This window comes from Pelophylax lessonae (genome assembly GCF_965119305.1).
Source record: "Pelophylax lessonae genome assembly, chromosome: 5".
Classification (NCBI taxonomy): domain Eukaryota; kingdom Metazoa; phylum Chordata; class Amphibia; order Anura; family Ranidae; genus Pelophylax; species Pelophylax lessonae.
The window spans coordinates 320,550,769-320,569,838 of record NC_138772.1 but is presented as its reverse complement, the minus strand read 5'-3'; the positions used below and the strand labels follow the sequence as shown (position 1 = coordinate 320,569,838).

At 46.0% G+C, this 19,070-nt stretch overlaps 1 protein-coding gene across 2 annotated transcripts in view; it reads right to left on the bottom strand.

Annotated features, from left to right (window-relative positions):
- The window catches only part of EXOC2 (exocyst complex component 2), a 366,356-nt gene that overhangs the window by 112,170 nt on the left and 235,116 nt on the right, over window positions 1-19,070 (bottom strand). For both annotated transcript variants that reach the window (XM_082258649.1, XM_082258650.1), the window contains one exon: window positions 9,158-9,219. In XM_082258649.1, coding sequence (XP_082114775.1) covers window positions 9,158-9,219 — 62 coding nt within the window. The remainder of the gene's footprint in view (window positions 1-9,157; window positions 9,220-19,070) is intronic.

Below are 19,070 nucleotides of genomic sequence, written 5' to 3'. Positions count from 1 at the left end.
TAAATAGTTTGTGTGGACCAAGCTGGTCCACACAAACTATTTCCTTCAAAAGTGCTGTACTGGCACTAAGCTCTGTGTGTAGCTTCAGCTGCATACAGTACACAGTGCTGGGTTCTGGCTGTGAGACAGAGACTTCCCTTATCACACCTGGAACAATATATAATCAGTCTGAGCAGCATTTAGCCATTCATAGGCAGCTTTGTATTCTGCGAATGAATACAAAGCATCCTCTGATTGGGTGAAGGCTGAGAAGCGGTTGATGATGTCACAATCTCCCACTTGGCCAATCAAAGGAAACTTTGTATTCATTCACACAAAGCGTTTTATAAATTACTAAGTGCTGTTCAGACCAACTCTATATTGTTCCAGGTATGAGATGGGAAGTCTCTGTCTAATAGAGTAATATACAGTACTGTACAGTCAGGTCCATAAATATTGAGACATCTACACAATTCTAATCTTCTTGGTCCCATACACCACCACAATGGATTTGAAATGAAACAAACACCATATGCTTTCACTGCAAACGTTCAGCTTTAATTTGAGGGTATTTACATCCAAATCAGGTGAAAGGTGTAGGAATTACAACAGTTTGTATATGTGCCTCACACTTTTTAAGGGACCAAAAGTAATGGGACAATTGGCTGTTCAGCTGTTCCATGGCCAGGTGTGTGTTATTCCCTCATTATCCCATTTACAAGGAGCAGATAAAAGGACCAGAGTTCATTTCAAGTGTGTTATTTGCATTTGGAATCTGTTGCTGTCAACTCTCAATATGAGATCCAAAGAGCTGTCACTATCAGTGAAGCAAGCTATCACTAGGCTGAAAAAAACAAAACAAACCCATCAGAGAGATAGCAAAAACATTAGGTGTGGCCAAATCAACTGTTTGGAACATCCTTAAAAAAAGGAAACACCGGTGAGCTCAGCAACACCAAAAGACCCGGAAGACCACGGAAAACAACTGTGGTGGATGACCGAAGAATTCTTTCCCTGGTGAAGAAAATACCCTTCACAACAGTTGGCCAGATCAAGAACACTCTCCAGGAGGTAGGTGTTATGTGTGTCAAAGTCAACAATCAAGAGAAGACTTCACCAGAGTGAATACAGAGGGTTCACCACAAGATGTAAACCATTGATGAGCCTCAAAAACAGGAAGGCCAGATTAGAGTTTGACAAACATCATCTAAAAAAGCCTTCACAGTTCTGGAACAACATCCTATGGGCAGATGAGACCAAGATCAACTTGTACCAGAGTGATGAGAAGAGAAGAGTATGGAGAAGGAAAGGAACTGCTCATGATCCAAAGCATACCACCTCATCAGTGAAGCATGAAGGTGGTAGTGTCATGGCGTGGGCATGTATGGCTGCCAATGGAACTGGTTCTCTTGTATTTATTGATGATGTGACTGCTGACAAAAGCAGCAGGATGAATTCTGAAGTGTTTCAGGTAATATATCTGCTCATATTCAGCCAAATGCTTCAGAACTCATTGGACGGTGCTTCACAGTGCAGATGGACAATGACCCGAAGCATACTGCGAAAGCAACCAAAGAGTTTTTTAAGGGAAGTGGAATGTTATGCAATGGCCAAGTCAATCACCTGACCTGAATCCGATTAAGCATGCATTTCACTTGCTGAAGACTGAAGGGAAAATGCCCCAAGAACAAGCAGGAACTGAAGACAGTTGCAGTAGAGGCCTGGCAGAGCATCACCAGGGATGAAACCCAGCGTCTGTTGATGTCTATGCATTCCAGACTCCAGACTGTAATTGACTGCAAAGGATTTGCAACCAAGTATTAAAAACTGAAAGTTTGATTTATGATTGTTAATCTGTCCCATTACTTTTGGTCCCTTAAAAAGTGGGAGGCACATACACAAACTATTGTAATTCCTACACCGTTCACCTGATTTGGATGTAAATACCCTCAAATTAAAGCTGAAAGTCTGCAGTTAAAGCACATCTTGTTTGTTTCATTTCAAATCCATTGTGGTGGAGTATAGAGCCGAAAAGATTAGAATTGTGTCGATGTCCCAATATTTATGGACCTGACTGTATATTGCATGTAGGTGAAGCTACATACAGTTCATACAGTTCTTTTTGCCAGTGCAGCACTTAGTAAAGGAAGTAGTTTGTTTGGATCAGGTTGGTCCAAACAAGCTATTTAAAGTGACAGTTAACATGGAAACATTGGCTTTAAATCTCTGATACACTATATTGTCAAAAGTATTATAACGCACATGAACTTTATTGCCTGGTCCGTACGGACAACAGTTCTCCTCCTGCTATAAGCTCATGGTCACTTCAATGACCAAGAACTTATAACATAATTGTTCAGAAGACTCTGCTGAACAATTCTATAACTCTGATCTGCAGATTACAATCCACTGATCAGAGTTATTAACCTCAAATATGACTGCCCCCCATGCTGCCGCTTCCCTGTCCCCAGCCTCTTCACCTCCTGCCCCTCCCTGTCACCTAACACTGCTCCCCCCCCCCACTCTCCTTTCCTATCCTTTTCATTCCCCTTTTCCTACCCCTAGCACTGATTCCTCCCCTCCCCCAACACCTGAACCGACCCCCCCCCAGCAAACCCGATCCCCTGCAGCTACCTTTAGAAGCCAGAATCCCGCCCCAGCAGCTGCTGACTGGACTGGCACACTGTCTGGCGAGCTGTCAGCCTGAGAGCAAGGGGGGGGGGATTTGGGTATGGGTGAAGACTAACAGTACTACAGAGAGGGGGCTGTTAAACAGGTGTTTACCAGCCCCCTCCCTGTAGTACAGTGGACCTAGGCAGTGATCACTACTGATCGCTCCTAAGTCCACTGACAGCTGATCATAGTAAACCAAGAGTTTACTATGTCAGACTGTCAGTTTATGAATGGATAAGGAGTCTCTATACAGACTCCTTATTCCTTTGTGTAAAGTGGAGCAGAGAAAAGGGCTTTCTTAAAGTTCCTTTCTCTGTCAAAAAAAGGAGAAATGATGGTCCGTTAAGACCTCTGATATCTCACCAAACCCCCCCCCCCCCTCAAAAAATAAAATAATATATATATATATATATATATATATATATTTGTAAAAAAATGTAAAAAATTAAAAAAATTAAAAGCATGGAGTGGACTCTGTCAAGCAGATCTGCCTGCTCAGAGGGGATCTGCCTGCTAATCCCCCCTGAGCAGGCAGATGACAGATCCTCGTCCGCTTCGCTGATGCAGGGGTCTCAAAAAAGAGATATGGAGGTCTGTTTAGGCCTCTATCTCACCAAAGAAGCCCCCCCCCCCCCTAAAAAAAAATTCAAAAATAATGCCAAAAAATATAATTGTAAACAATTGTAAAAAGTAAAAATAAATAAATAAATAAAAAACCGTGAAGTGGACTCTGTCAAGCAGATCTGCCTGCTCAGCGGGGATCTGTCTGCTGATTCCCGCTGAGCAAGCTGATGCAGAGCGGACACCGACACAGCCTGCTGTTCTCTATGGGGTGGACGGATGGAAATGGACCGCCTGTCCCATTTCCAGCTGATACCATCCGATCCAATCTGCTAGATTGATGGGGAATGGAATCCCCATCCCTCTGTTTTTAGTGGACCGGATTCTATCGGATGCAGGTGGGTGTAAACGGACACATGTCCATTTACATCAGCCTCTCCATAGAAAACATTGGGTGATCCGATTGGGCCCGCCTGAAAAACGGACAGGCAGACCCGATCAGTCTGCTTGTGTAACCTTTACAGGGATGCACAGGTGTTCCATGCATTGGAGTCATTTTGAATGTAGCAATGGCACGAACAGAGCCGTTGCTCACAATTTGACATCCATGTAGGTCCACATGCATGCCCCTGAGCTCACACTGTCTGCGTTCGGGGTCGTGCACCCATACGGATGTCAGATTGGGAACAGCAGCAATGCTTGTACACCCGTTGCATCCCAAATGACATAAATGAGACTGCCTGTACGGAGATGCATGGAACACCTGTACATCCCTATCTGGGTAAACATAGCCCTCCACGGGTGTACACTTTAGTATGCCACATGTGAAGGATGCTTTAGTAGTAATTTTACAGGAATTTTTATAAGTTATGTTGTGTTTATGTGCACTATTAATGATTTTAGTGTATTTTTAGTGAAAATAGCAATATGATGAACATTTGCGTAATTATGTTATACCGTATAAGTATGGTTTGAGGGTCTTAAATCCATTTCTCTGATGTTCATTGATGGACACCACTCCTGATTCTTCATAAAAATTGGGTTATGCTGCTGCTAACAGGGGTAGGACACTAGGCAGGAAAAGCTGGACTACGCCTATGGGCAGTCCCAGAGGGTATACACCCAAACTCCGCTATAGGCACTCAGTTTTGTTATAAGCAGTGTCAGAAGAAAGCCAACTCCACAGAGGTTTTTGTGCTGCGTCCGTCAATGAACATCAGAGAAATGGATTTACGGTAAGTCAAAAATCCCATTTTCTTTTTTGCTCATTGACGGACACAGCTCCTGATTCTTCTTAACCATTGGGAAGCCCCAAAGCAGTGTTAAACATGATGGGTGGGAAAACAGCAGAAAAAGACTCCCAAGGCTAACCATAGCCAACAAGGTAACATGGAGCTTAACCAAAACAACTGGAGCTCACCTGAAAAAAAAAAAAAAAAAAACAATACACCCTCAAAGAGGACTAGGTCCTCTAAACAGCAGCCTGCAAAAACTTGCGGCCAAAAGAAGCATCCGCAGATGCCAACATGTCCACTCTATAAAACTTTGTAAAATTGTGCACAGACGACCAGATGGGCACCTTGCAAACCTGCATCACTTATGCCTGAAGACGGAAGGCCCAGGAGGCACTAACCGAAGTGACCCCGTAAGTGACCTGGGGACATGTGCAGGTTGGAAGGGAAGAACCTTTCTGGAGGAAAAGACCAAAACTTGATCTTGTAGATGGACCGAATGACTTCGTGGACCTACTTGACCTGCACCAAAGAGGTCCACAGATCCCCAAATCAGCGAAGACGTCCCCCCACCCCGAATACGGGTGAGGGCGCACCTTCATGCAGAGGAAGCCTTGTCCGCAGGTCTGGCAGAGCCCTTTATGGCTTGCCAGACGAGGTCCTCTTGGAACCTCTGGGGGAGGCCCTGAAGGACTTTCATCCCTTGAGAGATGAGAAAAGCCTTTTATGAGCCAAGAAGCATGGCCCACAACTACGAAGGGGCTCCTTGCCCTCGGTACCTTGCGGAAGAAGATTACTCTTCCCCCCCTGTGAGACCCTTAAAGTGGTCATCCAAGGAAGTTCCAAACAGACGATCCCCCACAAAGGAGAGGTCAGGTGAGGCCTTCTTAGAAGTCTGGTCTGCAGACTAGCATTGTCAGCCAGATAAGACACCCAAGGACCACTGCTGATACAGACAGCCATAAATCAAAGGAGCTGCATCCAAAAAGGCATCACAGATAAACTGTAGCTCTGGATCAACTGATCAGCCAGCTCCACAAAGGCAAGGGGGAAGCCATTTCCCATCCAGGTCCCGGCGTAAAAGTTTAGCCCACTCGTCAGAGTTTGCGACACCAGGGCAATAGTAAATACTGGTCTGTGCCGAACGAGCCATAGTGAAACATATGGCAGGCCAGAGCCTCCGCTCTCCTATCAAACGGATGGTTAAAGGCCAAGGACTCCTCAACTGGAATTAAGGTAGCTTTATTTAACCTGGAAATGGGCGAGTCCACTAAGGATACCACATAGCAAAACGCTTAATGACCACAAGAGTGCATTTTGGACAACCGCACTGTTAAGTGACAATGTTGTCAAAGTAAGCGGGGAAGGGGAACACCCCCGCCGCAGTGGAGGACCAGTGGTGCCAAAAGGGACCGGCGCCTCCAACGCAGCATCTCCACCATGTTTAAAATTTCACGCTCTGACACAATCAGTGCATCCACCAGCGCCTTTTCATGCCCGGCTAGAGGAGCAGAGGAAACATCCTCACTGTATGAGCACTCAGGGTGCGTGGACACAGACTCATTCGTTTGACTCGCGTCTGCGGGGGCCGAAACAGATTCAAGATCTCATGGACAGATAAGGCAGGGGAGGGCAGTGGAGGCTATTTACGAAGGTCACCCGGAAAACCATAACAATCAGGGGAGGGCCACTGACTGTGATCCCGCAAGGGGGACGCCGACCCAGGGTCCACAAATGGACCACCAACTGGACCCCGCAAAAAAAAAAACAAGGGGGTCGCCTTCAGAGCCCCTCCATAGAGGCCCGCACAATAGGAAGTACCCCCCTAAAAGGGGGCCGTCCGCCGTGACGTGGACACGCAGGCAGGGTATCCTGATGATCCTGCAGCGCTAAAAGGGGTTTGTGCCCTCCACAATAATGATGGCATGGTTGCCATCAAAAATGAATCACCCCCAAAGTGCCATCTCTTCCAAGGGAGGCACCAAGCTGGCCACATTGCCTAGTAGGCCGTAAGCCGCGGTCTCAATTTGTGTGGAGGCCCAGCCACAAGTGCATTCATCGCAGCCAGGCTCACTGGGGCCGTCCCCCACGGAGGCCGACTCAGCCGCATGGCCTGCCAGTTGTCAGGCCATGTAGGCTGCAAGCCACGGCCTAAATCTTTGTGGATGCCCAGCTGCCTGGGTGCGAGCCTCAGCAGAGCCGACCACCCAGGGGCAGCGGAGGGGAGGGTGGATGCTCAAACAGAGGGTAATGGCTTCAGCCACCCTCACTTGGGGAGCCCCACGTAGCTCCCGACCAGTAGGCCGCAAAGTCGCGGTCTAAATTTTGAGCCGGATCAGGGCGCATAAGGTGCAGACCAGCAAATGCCAAACCATCCACTTACCCAGCCAAACAACTGCAGCAGGGAGGCCAGAGGGCATCCCTGGCCTAGTCCCCAACCCCAAGGGTAGCAGGGGAACCCTGCTCAACTCCCCGTTGTGCACTAGGAAAAACCCGGTCAGCAGCAACTCCAACAGCCCCCCTTAAGAGCATGTGGCAAAAGCCAGCTCATAACCTCACCGGGGGGGGGGAGGGGGGGGCTGCCTGAACGGCCCATGTCTACCTTAAAAACCCTCCAGGGGTAGAGGGGGGGCAGCTACTTACCATACCAGGAGCAAGGTAGGCACCGCTCCTGACAGAAGTTCAGATTTTTTGAGAAATGTGGTTATTTACATTTTTGCGTACGTTCAATTTTCACCATTTTGCAAAGAGACGTAATTAAGAAATATACAAATATTTGTTATTTATTAACTCAATACAGATTAAGCTTTTAATTTAGTAGAAATTTAGCAGGAATTTGTAAAATTTCCTTTTTTTGGATTTTGGAGAATTTTTTGCGAATATATTGTTTTGATAAACATTTGCGCAAATATCGAAGGCCGTTAAAATCATTGGCACCTTCTTTTTATTCTACAGGTCATATGCTTTCAGAAAATATATGGGTTTAAGGGGGGGGGGTGGTGTCTTAAACTATGAAAGATGTAAGGGAACAATTCAATCCTCTCGATTTTTTAGAGAAATTTGGATGTTTCCATTTTTGCGTATGTTCGATTTTCAACATTTCGCAAAAATGCGCAATCTAAAATTTACAAATAGTGGCTATTTTTTTAACTCAATACGGTTTAGCTTTTAAAGTTAGTAGGAATTTTGTAAAATGGGCTGTGTTTTTATCTGCTAATAATGATATTAGTGTATTTTTAGCAAAAATTTTGTTTTGATAAACATTTGTGCAAATATTATTGTGCCCTAAAAATCAGTAGCACTTTATTTGTATTCTACTGGTCACGTGTTTCAGAAAATATATGGTTTGGGGGGTCTTTAACAAATTCTGAAAACTGTAAGGGAAAAAAAAAAGCAAATGGAAAAATTGCAAAAATGGCCTGGCCAGCTAAGTTTAAAAGTCGAGCACAGGGCCTGGCAGCGAAAGGGTTAATGGTGCCCCAGTATTAGTCCATAGGGTTCAATATTGAGTTGACCTACCCTTTGCAGCTATAACAGTTTCAACTCTTCTGGGAACGCTGTCCACAAGGTTTCGAAGTATGTCTATGGGAATGTTTGACCATTTTTCCAGAAGCCCACTTGTGAAGTCAGGCACTGATGTTGGAGGAGAAGGCCTGGCTCGCAGTCTCAGCTCTAATTATTGAGGTCAGGACACTGTGCTGGCCAGTCAGGTTCCTCCACCCCAAACTCGCTCATCCATGTCTTTATAGACCTTGCTTTGTGCACTGGTGCACAGTCATGTTGGACCAGGAAGGGGCCATCCCCAAACTGTTCCTACAAAGTTGGGAGCATTAAATTGACCAAAATGTCTTGGTATCCTGATGCCTCGAGAGTTCCTTTCACTGGAACTAAAGGGCCATGCCCAACCCCTGAAAAACAACCCCACACCATAATTCCCTTCCACCAAATGATTTAGACCAGTGCACAAAGCAAGGTCCATAAACACATAGATGAGTGAGTTTGGGGTGGAGGAACTTGACTGGCCTGCACAGAGTCCTGACCTTAATACAATAGAACATCTTTGGGATGAGTTAGAGCAGAGACTGCGATCCAGGGCTTCTCCTCCAACATCAGTGCCTGATCTCACAAATGCGCTTCTGGAAGAATGGTCAAACATTCCCATAAACACACTCCTAAACCTTGTGGACAGCCTTCCCAGAAGAGATAAAGCTGTTATAGCTACAAAGGGTGGGTCAACTAAATATTGAACCCTACGGACTAAGACTGGGATGCCATTAAAGTTCACATGCGTGTAAAGGCAGGCGTCACAATAATTTGACAATATAGTGTATGTAGGGTTTGGAGTTCTCTTTGCTAATGACGTGTGGTAACATTATTTCAAAATAAAAAGAGCTCTCTAAAGGCCTTCAGAAATAAAGTTGTGGATGCCTAGGAGTCTGGCAAGGGGTTTAAAAATTATTCTAAATTAATCATTTCACTGTAAGGAAAATAATCTACAGTACAAGTGCTATAGATTTCAAATGACAATGTAACTATTTTTGACATGGACAGTCACATACAGTTTAGCTTGTACAATAAGATTAGATTCGACTTTAGATTTCACAGATTAGATAAGATTTTTAGATTTTACAGAAAAAAAAATTACAGAAATTTAGGGGAAATCTGCTATAAATAATCTTTCAGCATAAAGCATTTTTTGGCTAAATACATACTGCTTTGTATCCACTTCTCCATCAGGCTTGGTACTTAGATATTCTAGAGTGGAAATAAAGGCCTACAAAACAGAAAAGAAAATGTTTTGAAGAATTTGCAACCAGGCAGAAAACAGCACAAGCCACATAAAATTGATCAAGCGTATTTCTACTAAATCTGTTCACATTTGTAAAAAAATATATTTTGTTTACTAAAATAAACAGCCTTTTTTGGTGGATGGGAATGCTGACATTTTTACCATATAAGGTGCCCTCAACCCCGTTGGCCACATTATTTTTTAACAGATTGGTACATGGTATGTTACTATTTTAACTGTGCTGCTTCTAGGAGGGAAGAGGAGATAGTAAGCCTTTATCCTACATTGTTTGCAGGGATGTTTATAGCTGCAAGCACAACAATTATTTTCTAATGGAAAAAAATATATCCTTCAATTGTTTTTTTTTATGGAAAAAAATCTGCAGCAATAAATGAAGCATTTGACACTGTAAGGCTCCTTTCACACGGGGCGGACTGTATTTTGGTCCGCTCCGGCACTTTTTTATATTTTTTTTACGGACACGGATGACACTTGTGTCATCCGGTCCGTATGTCCACATATCATCCCATCCGTTTGCGGATGATATACGGACATAATGTATGTCTATGGGATTGCGGATGTCAGCGGATGACAACGCTGACATCCCATTTTGCTTCCTTTCCGTTTTTTTAAACGGAAGAAAAAAAGGGTTCTGTTCCGTTCCAAAAAACGGAACGGAACTGAAAGGACACAAATCGGATGTCAGCGGATGGTCATCCGATGACATCCGCAATCCTATTGACATGCATTATGTCCGTATATCACCCACAAACGGATGGGGTGATATACGGACATACGGAGCGCCCGTGTGAAAGAAGCCTTACTAAATTATAGCAAAATTTGCGTGAGGAAGGTTCTTGCTAAATATATACGCTAATGGAGGGTCTCATCCTTAGAGATAATAAGTAGTACAGCTATGTATAGATAGGATTTTAGGTACCCCTCCAATAAGCACAGAATGAATTGATTATATTAAAAAAAGTATACAAATCTTTATTTTATCCACTACAACATTTTGATAAAAACATATCTTTTGTGTATCTATACATTGTTACTCTCAATCGTTCTCTACCTGACAGGTACAATCCATGGTGGTTTTAAACGAGACAGCAAAAGAGGTTGACACATTTCGCAGAGTTACTGCTTCTCTGCAGTTCATCCAGAGTGATCATGGGCCTCTTGGCTGCATCTCTGATCAGTCTTCTCTTTTTATGAGCTGAAAGTTTAGAGGGACGGCCAGGTCTTCGTAGATTTGCAGTGGTCCGATACTCCTTCCATTTCAATATTATCGCTTGCACAGCGTTCCTTGGGATGTTTAAAGCTTGGGAAATCTTTTTGTATCCAAATCCGGCTTTAAACTTCTCCACAACAGTATCTCAGACCTGCCTGGTGTGTTCCTTGTTCTTCATGATGCTCTCTGCACTTTAAACGGACCTCTGAGACTATCACAGTGCAGGTGCATTTATACAGAGACTTGATTACACACAGGTGGATTCTATTTATTATCATTAGTCATTTAGGTCAACATTGGATCATTCAGAGATCCTCACTGAACTTCTGGAGAGAGTTTGCTGCACTGAAAGTAAAGGGGCTGAATAATTTTGCACGCCCAATTTTTCAGTTTTTGATTTGTTAAAAAAGTTTGAAATATCCACTAAATTTTGTTCCACGTCATGATTGTGTCCCACTTGTTGTTGATTCTTCACAAAAAATTACAGTTTTATATCTTTATGTTTGAAGCCTGAAATGTGGCAAAAGGTCGCAAAGTTCAAGGGGGCCGAATACTTTCGCAAGGCACTGTACATTGTCCTTTTGCATCTATATAAGCGATAGTACGTCCTGAGAAAGCTGTGACTCAGTGAAACGCGTCAACCTATTTCCCGGTCTCATTTAAAACCACCATGGATTGTATCCATCAGGTGGAGAATGATTGATGGTATCAATGTATAGATACACAAAATAAAAAAAATGGAATTTTTGACTTACTGTAAAATATATTTCTCTGATGATCATTGACGGACACAGCTCCTGTCATTCTTGACCATGGGGTTATACTGCCCCCAAAAGGAGTAGGACACTAGGCAGAAAAAAACTTCTGGCTACACCCATTGGCAGTCCCAGGGGGTATACTCCCTCTCCCTGCTACAGTCACACAGTTTTGTAACAAGCAGTGTCAGGAGAATCATAACTTCACGGAGGGGTGGGTGCTGTGTCCGTCAATGAACATCAGAGAAAAGGATTTTACGGTAAGTCAAAAATCCCATTTTCTATTTTGTTCATTGACAGACACAGCTCCTGTCATTCTTGACCATTGGGACGTCCCAAAGCAGTGTTAAACATGAGGGGTGGGAAACAGGAAAAAATTCCCAAGACAAAAAATTAGCCAACCAGGCAACAGGGTCTCAAACAAAACAACTGGAGCCCACCTGAAAAAACCAATGCACCTTCAAACAGGATCAGGTCCTCTTAAACAGCAGCCTGCAAAACCTTGTGGCCAAAGGAAGCATCCGCAGATGCCAACACATCCACTTTACAAAACTTTGCAAAAGTGTGCACCGACGACCAGGTGGCCGCCTTGCAAACCTGCTTCACTGACGCTTGATGACGGAAGGCCCAGGAGGAACTAAGCGCCCCCTAGTAGAGTGTGCCTTGACAGGGAAAGGAGGAACCTGACCCCCGAATGGGCCTGAACCACAGTCTGTCTGATCCATTTGGAAATAGTCGCAGAGGAAGCGGACAACCCTTTGCGAGGTCCATCCATGAGAACAAATAGAGTCTGTCTTCCTGAAAGACTCCGTAGCTGCCAGGCACACTCTAATTGCCCGGACCACATCCAAAGCATGCAAGGCAATTTCCTTCAGATGTTTAGACCTGGGACACAGGGAAGTTCAGAGACTACATTAGGAAGGAATAACGGACAGGGGCGATGTACCACCTTATCCTTGTGAATCACCAGATAGGGTAAACGACAGGATAACACTGCCAGTTTAGACAACCTGCATGAAAAAGTGATAGCGACCAAAAAGGCTACCTACTGGGACAGCGTAAGCAGGGAAATCTCCTGAATATTTTAAAAGGGAGGCTTCTGTAGAGCTGAAAGCACCAAATTAAGATCCCAAGGAGGCAGCAGACCCCGCACTGGAGGCAGGCCTGGATTGGCTAATAGGGAGCATCTGGAGAATTCCAGGTGGGCTGGTCCATTTGGGGTGCAGGCAGGGCCGGTGTAATGCCGAAAGTTACAAGTATCATCTGCCCTGGAGATGTCCATATCTGTGATGAAGGGGGGGGCGCACTGGGAGCTTCTGCCTTCTCCTGCCTGACAGGGTTGAATATCATTCTCCCTCCTGTCACCGTACAATCAATGTATGATCCTCGGACTTGTTCATTCCATCCACTTCACCTCTGCCTTATCTCTCCTTCAGCTGTTTATCATTCTACTCTTTACAAGCTCCCCTCCCCCCTGTCAGCTTGTTCTACTTCCCCGTTCCCGGCCAGGTCACTTGAGTCTTCCTTGTTGGTCACTTTAACTTTGTCCGCAGCATGTCGTCTCTTTACCTTCCCTGAACAATAGTAAGTCAGCACAGAGTCTTCTGCTCCTCTCTCCTGTTCACATTAACCCTTCACCTTCTTCTTTCAGCTGTCCACTCCATAAATCTGCACTGCATGTCCTGCAGCCTCTGGTCCCAACTCTGGGCTATCCAAGCAGCCATTTATCTGACCCTGTCCTGTCCTAAAATGCAGCCTTAGCACTTTCTTTACAGCCCTTCACTCTGTTCTTCATTAACACATGTTCTTATTACGCAGACCTGCCCTCCCCCCCCCATCCCTATCCCCCCTATACCTATTCCCCCCCCTATCCCTCCCTATCCCTATCCCCCCTATCCCCCCCTATCCCTATCCCCCTATACCTATTCCCCCCCTATCCCCCCATACCTACCCCCCCCCCCCATACCTATACCTATCCCTAATAACCTGTGCGCTGCGGTTTGGTCACAGTGTGATTCTGCGTGCGTTTTACTTGGATTTTAGGTGCACTTCTATTTGAATTTCTATTACAAAGTGCGTTTTCATGAAAGTACATCAAAGTCCTGCATGTCGCATCTTTGATGCGGTTTCAGAAAACGCACTGTGTAATGGAATTCAATAGAAGTGCACCTAAAATCCAGGTAAAACGCACACACAATCACACTGTGACCAAACCGCAGTGCACCGGTGTGACCCCACTATAAGGCAAAGTTCTCCCCTTGGAATGTCAGTCACAAGATTGTGGCTTTCCTGACACACACACACAAACAAATTGTCCATTAGTAGACGTGCGACAGTGCCATTTATTGGTAATGGCACCCCACACATCTGCTATCACACACACCAAACCACATGGTGTCTCAAAAGTGAAACATCTGGGGTCTGTTAGAGCCCTGATATTTCATCAAAGCCCCCCAAAATGTAAAAAGTATATATATACACTATACATATAAATACTCAAAACAATATAAATAATGTAAAACATTTGTAAAAAAATAAATAATTAAGGGCTTGTTCACACGTGTTTTGGTCTCTGAAAAGCAACCATCATGCAGATTGCTCTTCAGAGAGCATTTGACAGGAGGTAAGGAGCCGTTGTATTGCCTTGTGGGGGCACAGCTTGCCATGTTTGCCCTGGGCACTGAATGACCTTGTCTCGGCACTGGGTGCAGGGGGTCCAGCCCCACCGGGCGCAACATCTGAGGGGGTGTCGTGTAGCATGACAGTGAAGGCAGTTTTATTCCAGGACAAAGCACGCACACTGTGTGATTCCTGAACTGGTGATTCCAGTGACATCAGGCACACACAGGCAGAAGCCCAGCATTCATAGCGGAAGAGGGTTTAAATTCCTCCTCCTCCACGCCAAGAAAGTAGCTCCACCCACCTCCTCCTCGCTGCAGGTAAGAGGATTGTTCATATTGTCCTCGCTCTGGCTCTGCTCTTCTTCCTGCTAAAAATCACTGCCCTTGTCACAGTGTAGGATTGTCTTCTCATGAGCTTTGCATTACTCAATATTCCCCAGGATCTCAATAGGAGGAGATGATGTCCTCCTTGATTAGCTACCTCTGGAGGAGGCTCATTTTTTTCCCCCCCTACAGGTATTTAGGGGATATTTTTTTTTTTTTTGCAGTTTTAACTAGCATTTTATGGAGGGTGAGGTGAAGGATGGCATTGAAGAAGGAGATATTGCCCCTGAGTTGTAAGGCCCTCTTGTTGCCATCATTCATTTTGGTGTCCCTGAGACAACTGCACAGTACAAGAACAAGTAACAAGAAGCTTGCATTCCATGTGGGAGCTTGCATGAATCTTAGATTTTTGCATGATTCTTAGAAATACATAAAATTCAGATTAAGGTGAAGTCAATTAATTTCTGACTGTAGCACAGTTGCAGGGTTTGGTAGTTTACTGAAGCAAAATTGGAAAAAAGCCTCCAATAGACGCTGCTTAGGTGCTTTTGAGGTCCTTGATCAAATGCACATAGACCATACATGACCGAATGTAACTGGCACATAGACCATACATGACTGAATGTAACCGTCACCTTTCACCAAACTGAATGTGATCTGTGGATTCTACATCGTTGCATGTCTGTGTATTTCTCTAGAAATTGGTACAGGGTAGAGGTTTTATTTGAGCTATAGCCGGAGAACAGATTACAAAAGTTCCCCACTTTATATCACTGCAATGTTTAATCTCATTTTTAATTAATATTAAGCTAAAACATGGAATAGGCTGCTTTGGCAGCACTATGAATTAGTGATCGACCGATATAGTTTTTTTTATTGCCGATACCAATATTTTGGCCATTGAATATCGGCTTTTGCCGATATTGGCCGATATTTTCGTACATTTAAAAAAAACTATGTGGCAAATGAGGTTTAATGTTGATCAATGTAAAGTTATGCACTTGGGGGCTAAGAATATGCATGCATCATACATACTAGGGGGGGGGGGGGATCTGGGGGAATCCATGGCGGAGAAGGCTACTACTGTATTTGCACTGAATTGGAAATGATGATATTTTTTGAAAAATACAATGAATTACAAGGCTGTAGAGAACAGTGCGCCATTGCAAACTTATATTCTGAGTTTTAATTACATTATTTTAATATAGTCAGTCGTGAACTAAAGTGGGCCGGTCTAAGGCATGAAACTCCAGGGCTGAAAATTAGTCCCACTCCGGCCCTGACTGGAGGTACCAAATTTTGGACACCCTGAAGAAAAGTACGTACTAGGGAGTATGTGGCCAAGGGTCATTGGGAAAAAAAAACGCCAAGGCCGATACCAATTCCTTGATGGTACTCCAGGCCAATTTCTGTTGAACACCTCCTTTGAAGAAAGGTTAGAATCCGAGTAACCGAGAATGAGCGAGAATGAACCCCAAAAGACTCACACCATGCAATGTAGGTCTTCCACATACGATGGTAGATCTTCCTCGAAGTAGATTTCCTAGCTTTTAACAACGTAGGAATCACTGACTCAGACAAACCTCTATCCTTCAGCACCTGGCGTTTAACAGCCAAGCTGTCAAAGCCAGTGACTGTAAAGCAGGTTGGAAGACCGGTCCTTTGGGACAGCAGATCCTCCTTGAGAGGAAGCTTCAAAGAAACAGCGGCGACCAGCTGCACCAAATCGGCGTACCAAGCCCAGCGAGGCCAGTCCGAGGCCACTAAGATGACAGAATCGCCTCTGCCTTGATCCTGCGTAGGAGTCTGGACAGAAGCTTGAGAGGAGGGAAGGGGTAGATCAGAGGATACTGACCCCACGGGGCCACCAGCGCGTCTGTGGCGTCTGCCAGTGCATCCCTTGACCGAGCCACAAACCTCTACACCTTTCTGTTGAGCCGAGACGCCAACAGATCGACCTCAGAGGCGCCCCACTGGAGACTCAGCTGATGAAACATCTCCGGGTTAAGGAACCACTCCCCGTGGTCCAACGCCTGCCGAATGAGGTAATCCGCCTGCCAATTTTCCACCCCAGGAATGTATTGGCTGGAACGAACTGTTTCGCCCATCTTAGAATGCCGGCTACCTCCAGAGCCACCAGGGCACTTCTTGTGCACCCTTGGTGATTGACATAAGCCATGGCCATGGCATTGTCCGAGTGAATGCGCACTTGACATCCCTGAAGACGATAAGTCCAATGATCCAGACACAGTCCTATCGTTTGGAGCTCCAGGACATTGATTGGTAGTCTGTAATCTTCCAGCATCCAGATCCCTTGAGCAGAGAGCATGCCGAGGAAGCCTCCCCAGACGGACAGGCTGGCATCCATAGTGACCACTGTCCAATACAAGAGGAGGAAGAATTTTTCCCAGCCGAAGCACCGGAGAACGAAGCCACCAAATTAGGGACTCCTTTGTCCCCTGACTCAGCCAGATCTGATTGTCCAGAGACTGCGGAGTCTTGTCTCACTTGGTCAGAATCTTCCTTTGCGAGACCTCATATGGAACTGTGCAAACAAAACCGACTCAAAGGTAGATACCATCAGGCCCAGCACTTGCATGCAAGTCCGGATGGATGACCATTTGTTGGACAGCAGGAGGCGAATTGCAGTCTGCAATTTTTGGAGTTTGTCCAAAGGAAGGAGCACTCTGGCTACGGCAGAGTCCAGAGTCATTCCCAAATAGTCCAGCTTTGTGGACGGAAGCAGGGCAGACTTCTTAAAATTCAGAATACAGCTGAACTCCCGCAGAGTTCGTATTGTGATCTCCAGGTTCTCCGCCAGAGCAGAGAGAGACTCCGCTCGCAGAAGGAGATCGTCCACGTAGTCCAGTATTGCGATCCCCGTTGGCGTAGCAAGGCTAGCACCTGAGCCAATACTTTTGTGAAGACCTGAGGAGTGGAGGCGAGACCAAAGGGTAACGCCACAAATTGATAATGCTTCTCTCCCACAGCAAAGCGGAGAAAACGCTGGTGACTGGCACATATTGCAATGTGAACATAGGCATCCTTGATATCTATAGAGGTGAGAAAATCCACCATTCGACTGGACTCCATTCTGAACTTATGTACCCGCACAAAGCAGTTTAGTGCCTTGAGGTCCAGGATTGGATGCGCTTTGCCTTCCTTCATGGGGGATGTGAACAGGTTTGAGTGAAAACTCTGAAAACTTTCCGAGTCGAAACCAGGACATTCACCCCTTATAGGAACAGGTCTTGTACTGCCCGAAACAGACCCTGTAACTGGTCTGGGGACAGGCGCAGGTTGGAAGGAAAAAACCTTGCCAGGGGACAAGAACGAAACTCGATCTTGTAGATGGACCGAATGACTTCATGGTCCACGGGTCCGGAAACCATCGAAGACGTCTCCCCCACCCCCGATACGGGTGAGGGCGCACATTCATGCAGAAGGAGCCTTGTACGCGGGTCTTGATAAGCTTGCTCTCGGCTTGCCAGACCGGGTTCGTTTTGATCTGCCAGAGGAGGCCCTGAAATGCTTTGAGCCCTTATCAGTCGACCCTGAGGAACGGAAAAACTTCTTATGTTCTTATGTGCCGAGAAGGAAGGCCCACATCTACGACTAGGTTCCTTGCACTTAGTAGCCGGCGGAAGAAAAGTACTCTTCCCTCCTGTGAGACGTTTAATGATGTCATCCAGGGTAGCTCCAAACAGGCGATCTCCATGAAAAGGAAGATCAGTCAAGGCCTTTTTAGACATCTGGTCTGAAGACCAGCATTTGAGCCAAAAGACACGCTTAAGGACCACCCCCAAAACAGAGAGGTGAGCCATCAAAGGAGCTGCATCCAAAGAGGCTTCACAGATAAACTGCAGCCCGTGGACCAGCTGGTTCGCCAGCTTGGCAAAGGCAGGGGGGAGCTGTGCTCCCTCCAGGTCACGGTGTAGGAGCTTAGCCCACTCGATCAGAGATTGTGACACCAAGGCAATGGTAAATACCGCCCTCATTGCCGAACCAGCTAAAGTGTACTTAGTGCGGGCCACAGCCCCCCACCTTCTGGTCAGCTGGGTCCTTAAAAGCCAGAGACTCTTCAACAGAAATCATGGTTGCCTTGTTTAATCCGGAAACTGGTGAGTACACCACCTACGGCATAGTCTACTTCTTAAGAAGGGACTCCTTGTAGGGGTAATGCCTAGTAAAACGCTTGGGAACCCCACAGTGACACGATTCAGGATCTGATAAGACAGGTGAGGCAGGGGAAGATAGGGGGGAGCGTTTAGCTAGCTCGTTGCCCGCAAGCCGCCTCCACCCAGGACACAAGGGACTCCAGGACTGCCGTCAGTGCATCGAATAATTGTTGGGACTCGGAGGGCCCCGCAGCCTCAGAGAGGGGATCAGGTGGGGAAATGTACTCCAAAGACTCCATGAGTCACTAGGGGAACCACAAAAAAGTGTAACAAACTGCTAAGGGACAACCCCCACCGCGCTGGCAGCACCACCGGGTCGCCAAGAACAAGGCACAGAGCGATCCTCAGCAGAGAGGGAAAAGACCCCAACAGACTCACCACCCGCAACCCCCAGGAGAATCTGCACTACATGCGCAGCAATTCGGAAGCAAAATGATCCAGTAGTCAACACCAAGGGATAAGGACGGGCTCCCACCACCAAAATTGCCGCCTTCAGGGCTCCACTGTCATGGCCGCCATCATTTGCTATAGCAAACCACAAGGCCACCGGACTACACAAACATGGCCGCTGTGTATAGGATTACACAGGCTACAACAAAATGGCGGCACCTCGAGGTATACAGGGACCCAGAATCGGGAGCCTAGGCCTCAAGGACAGATCAGGGCAGGACAGGGGGCCTTGACAGGAACCCATACCAGGTACAAACACCCCCCCTGCACAGTCGAT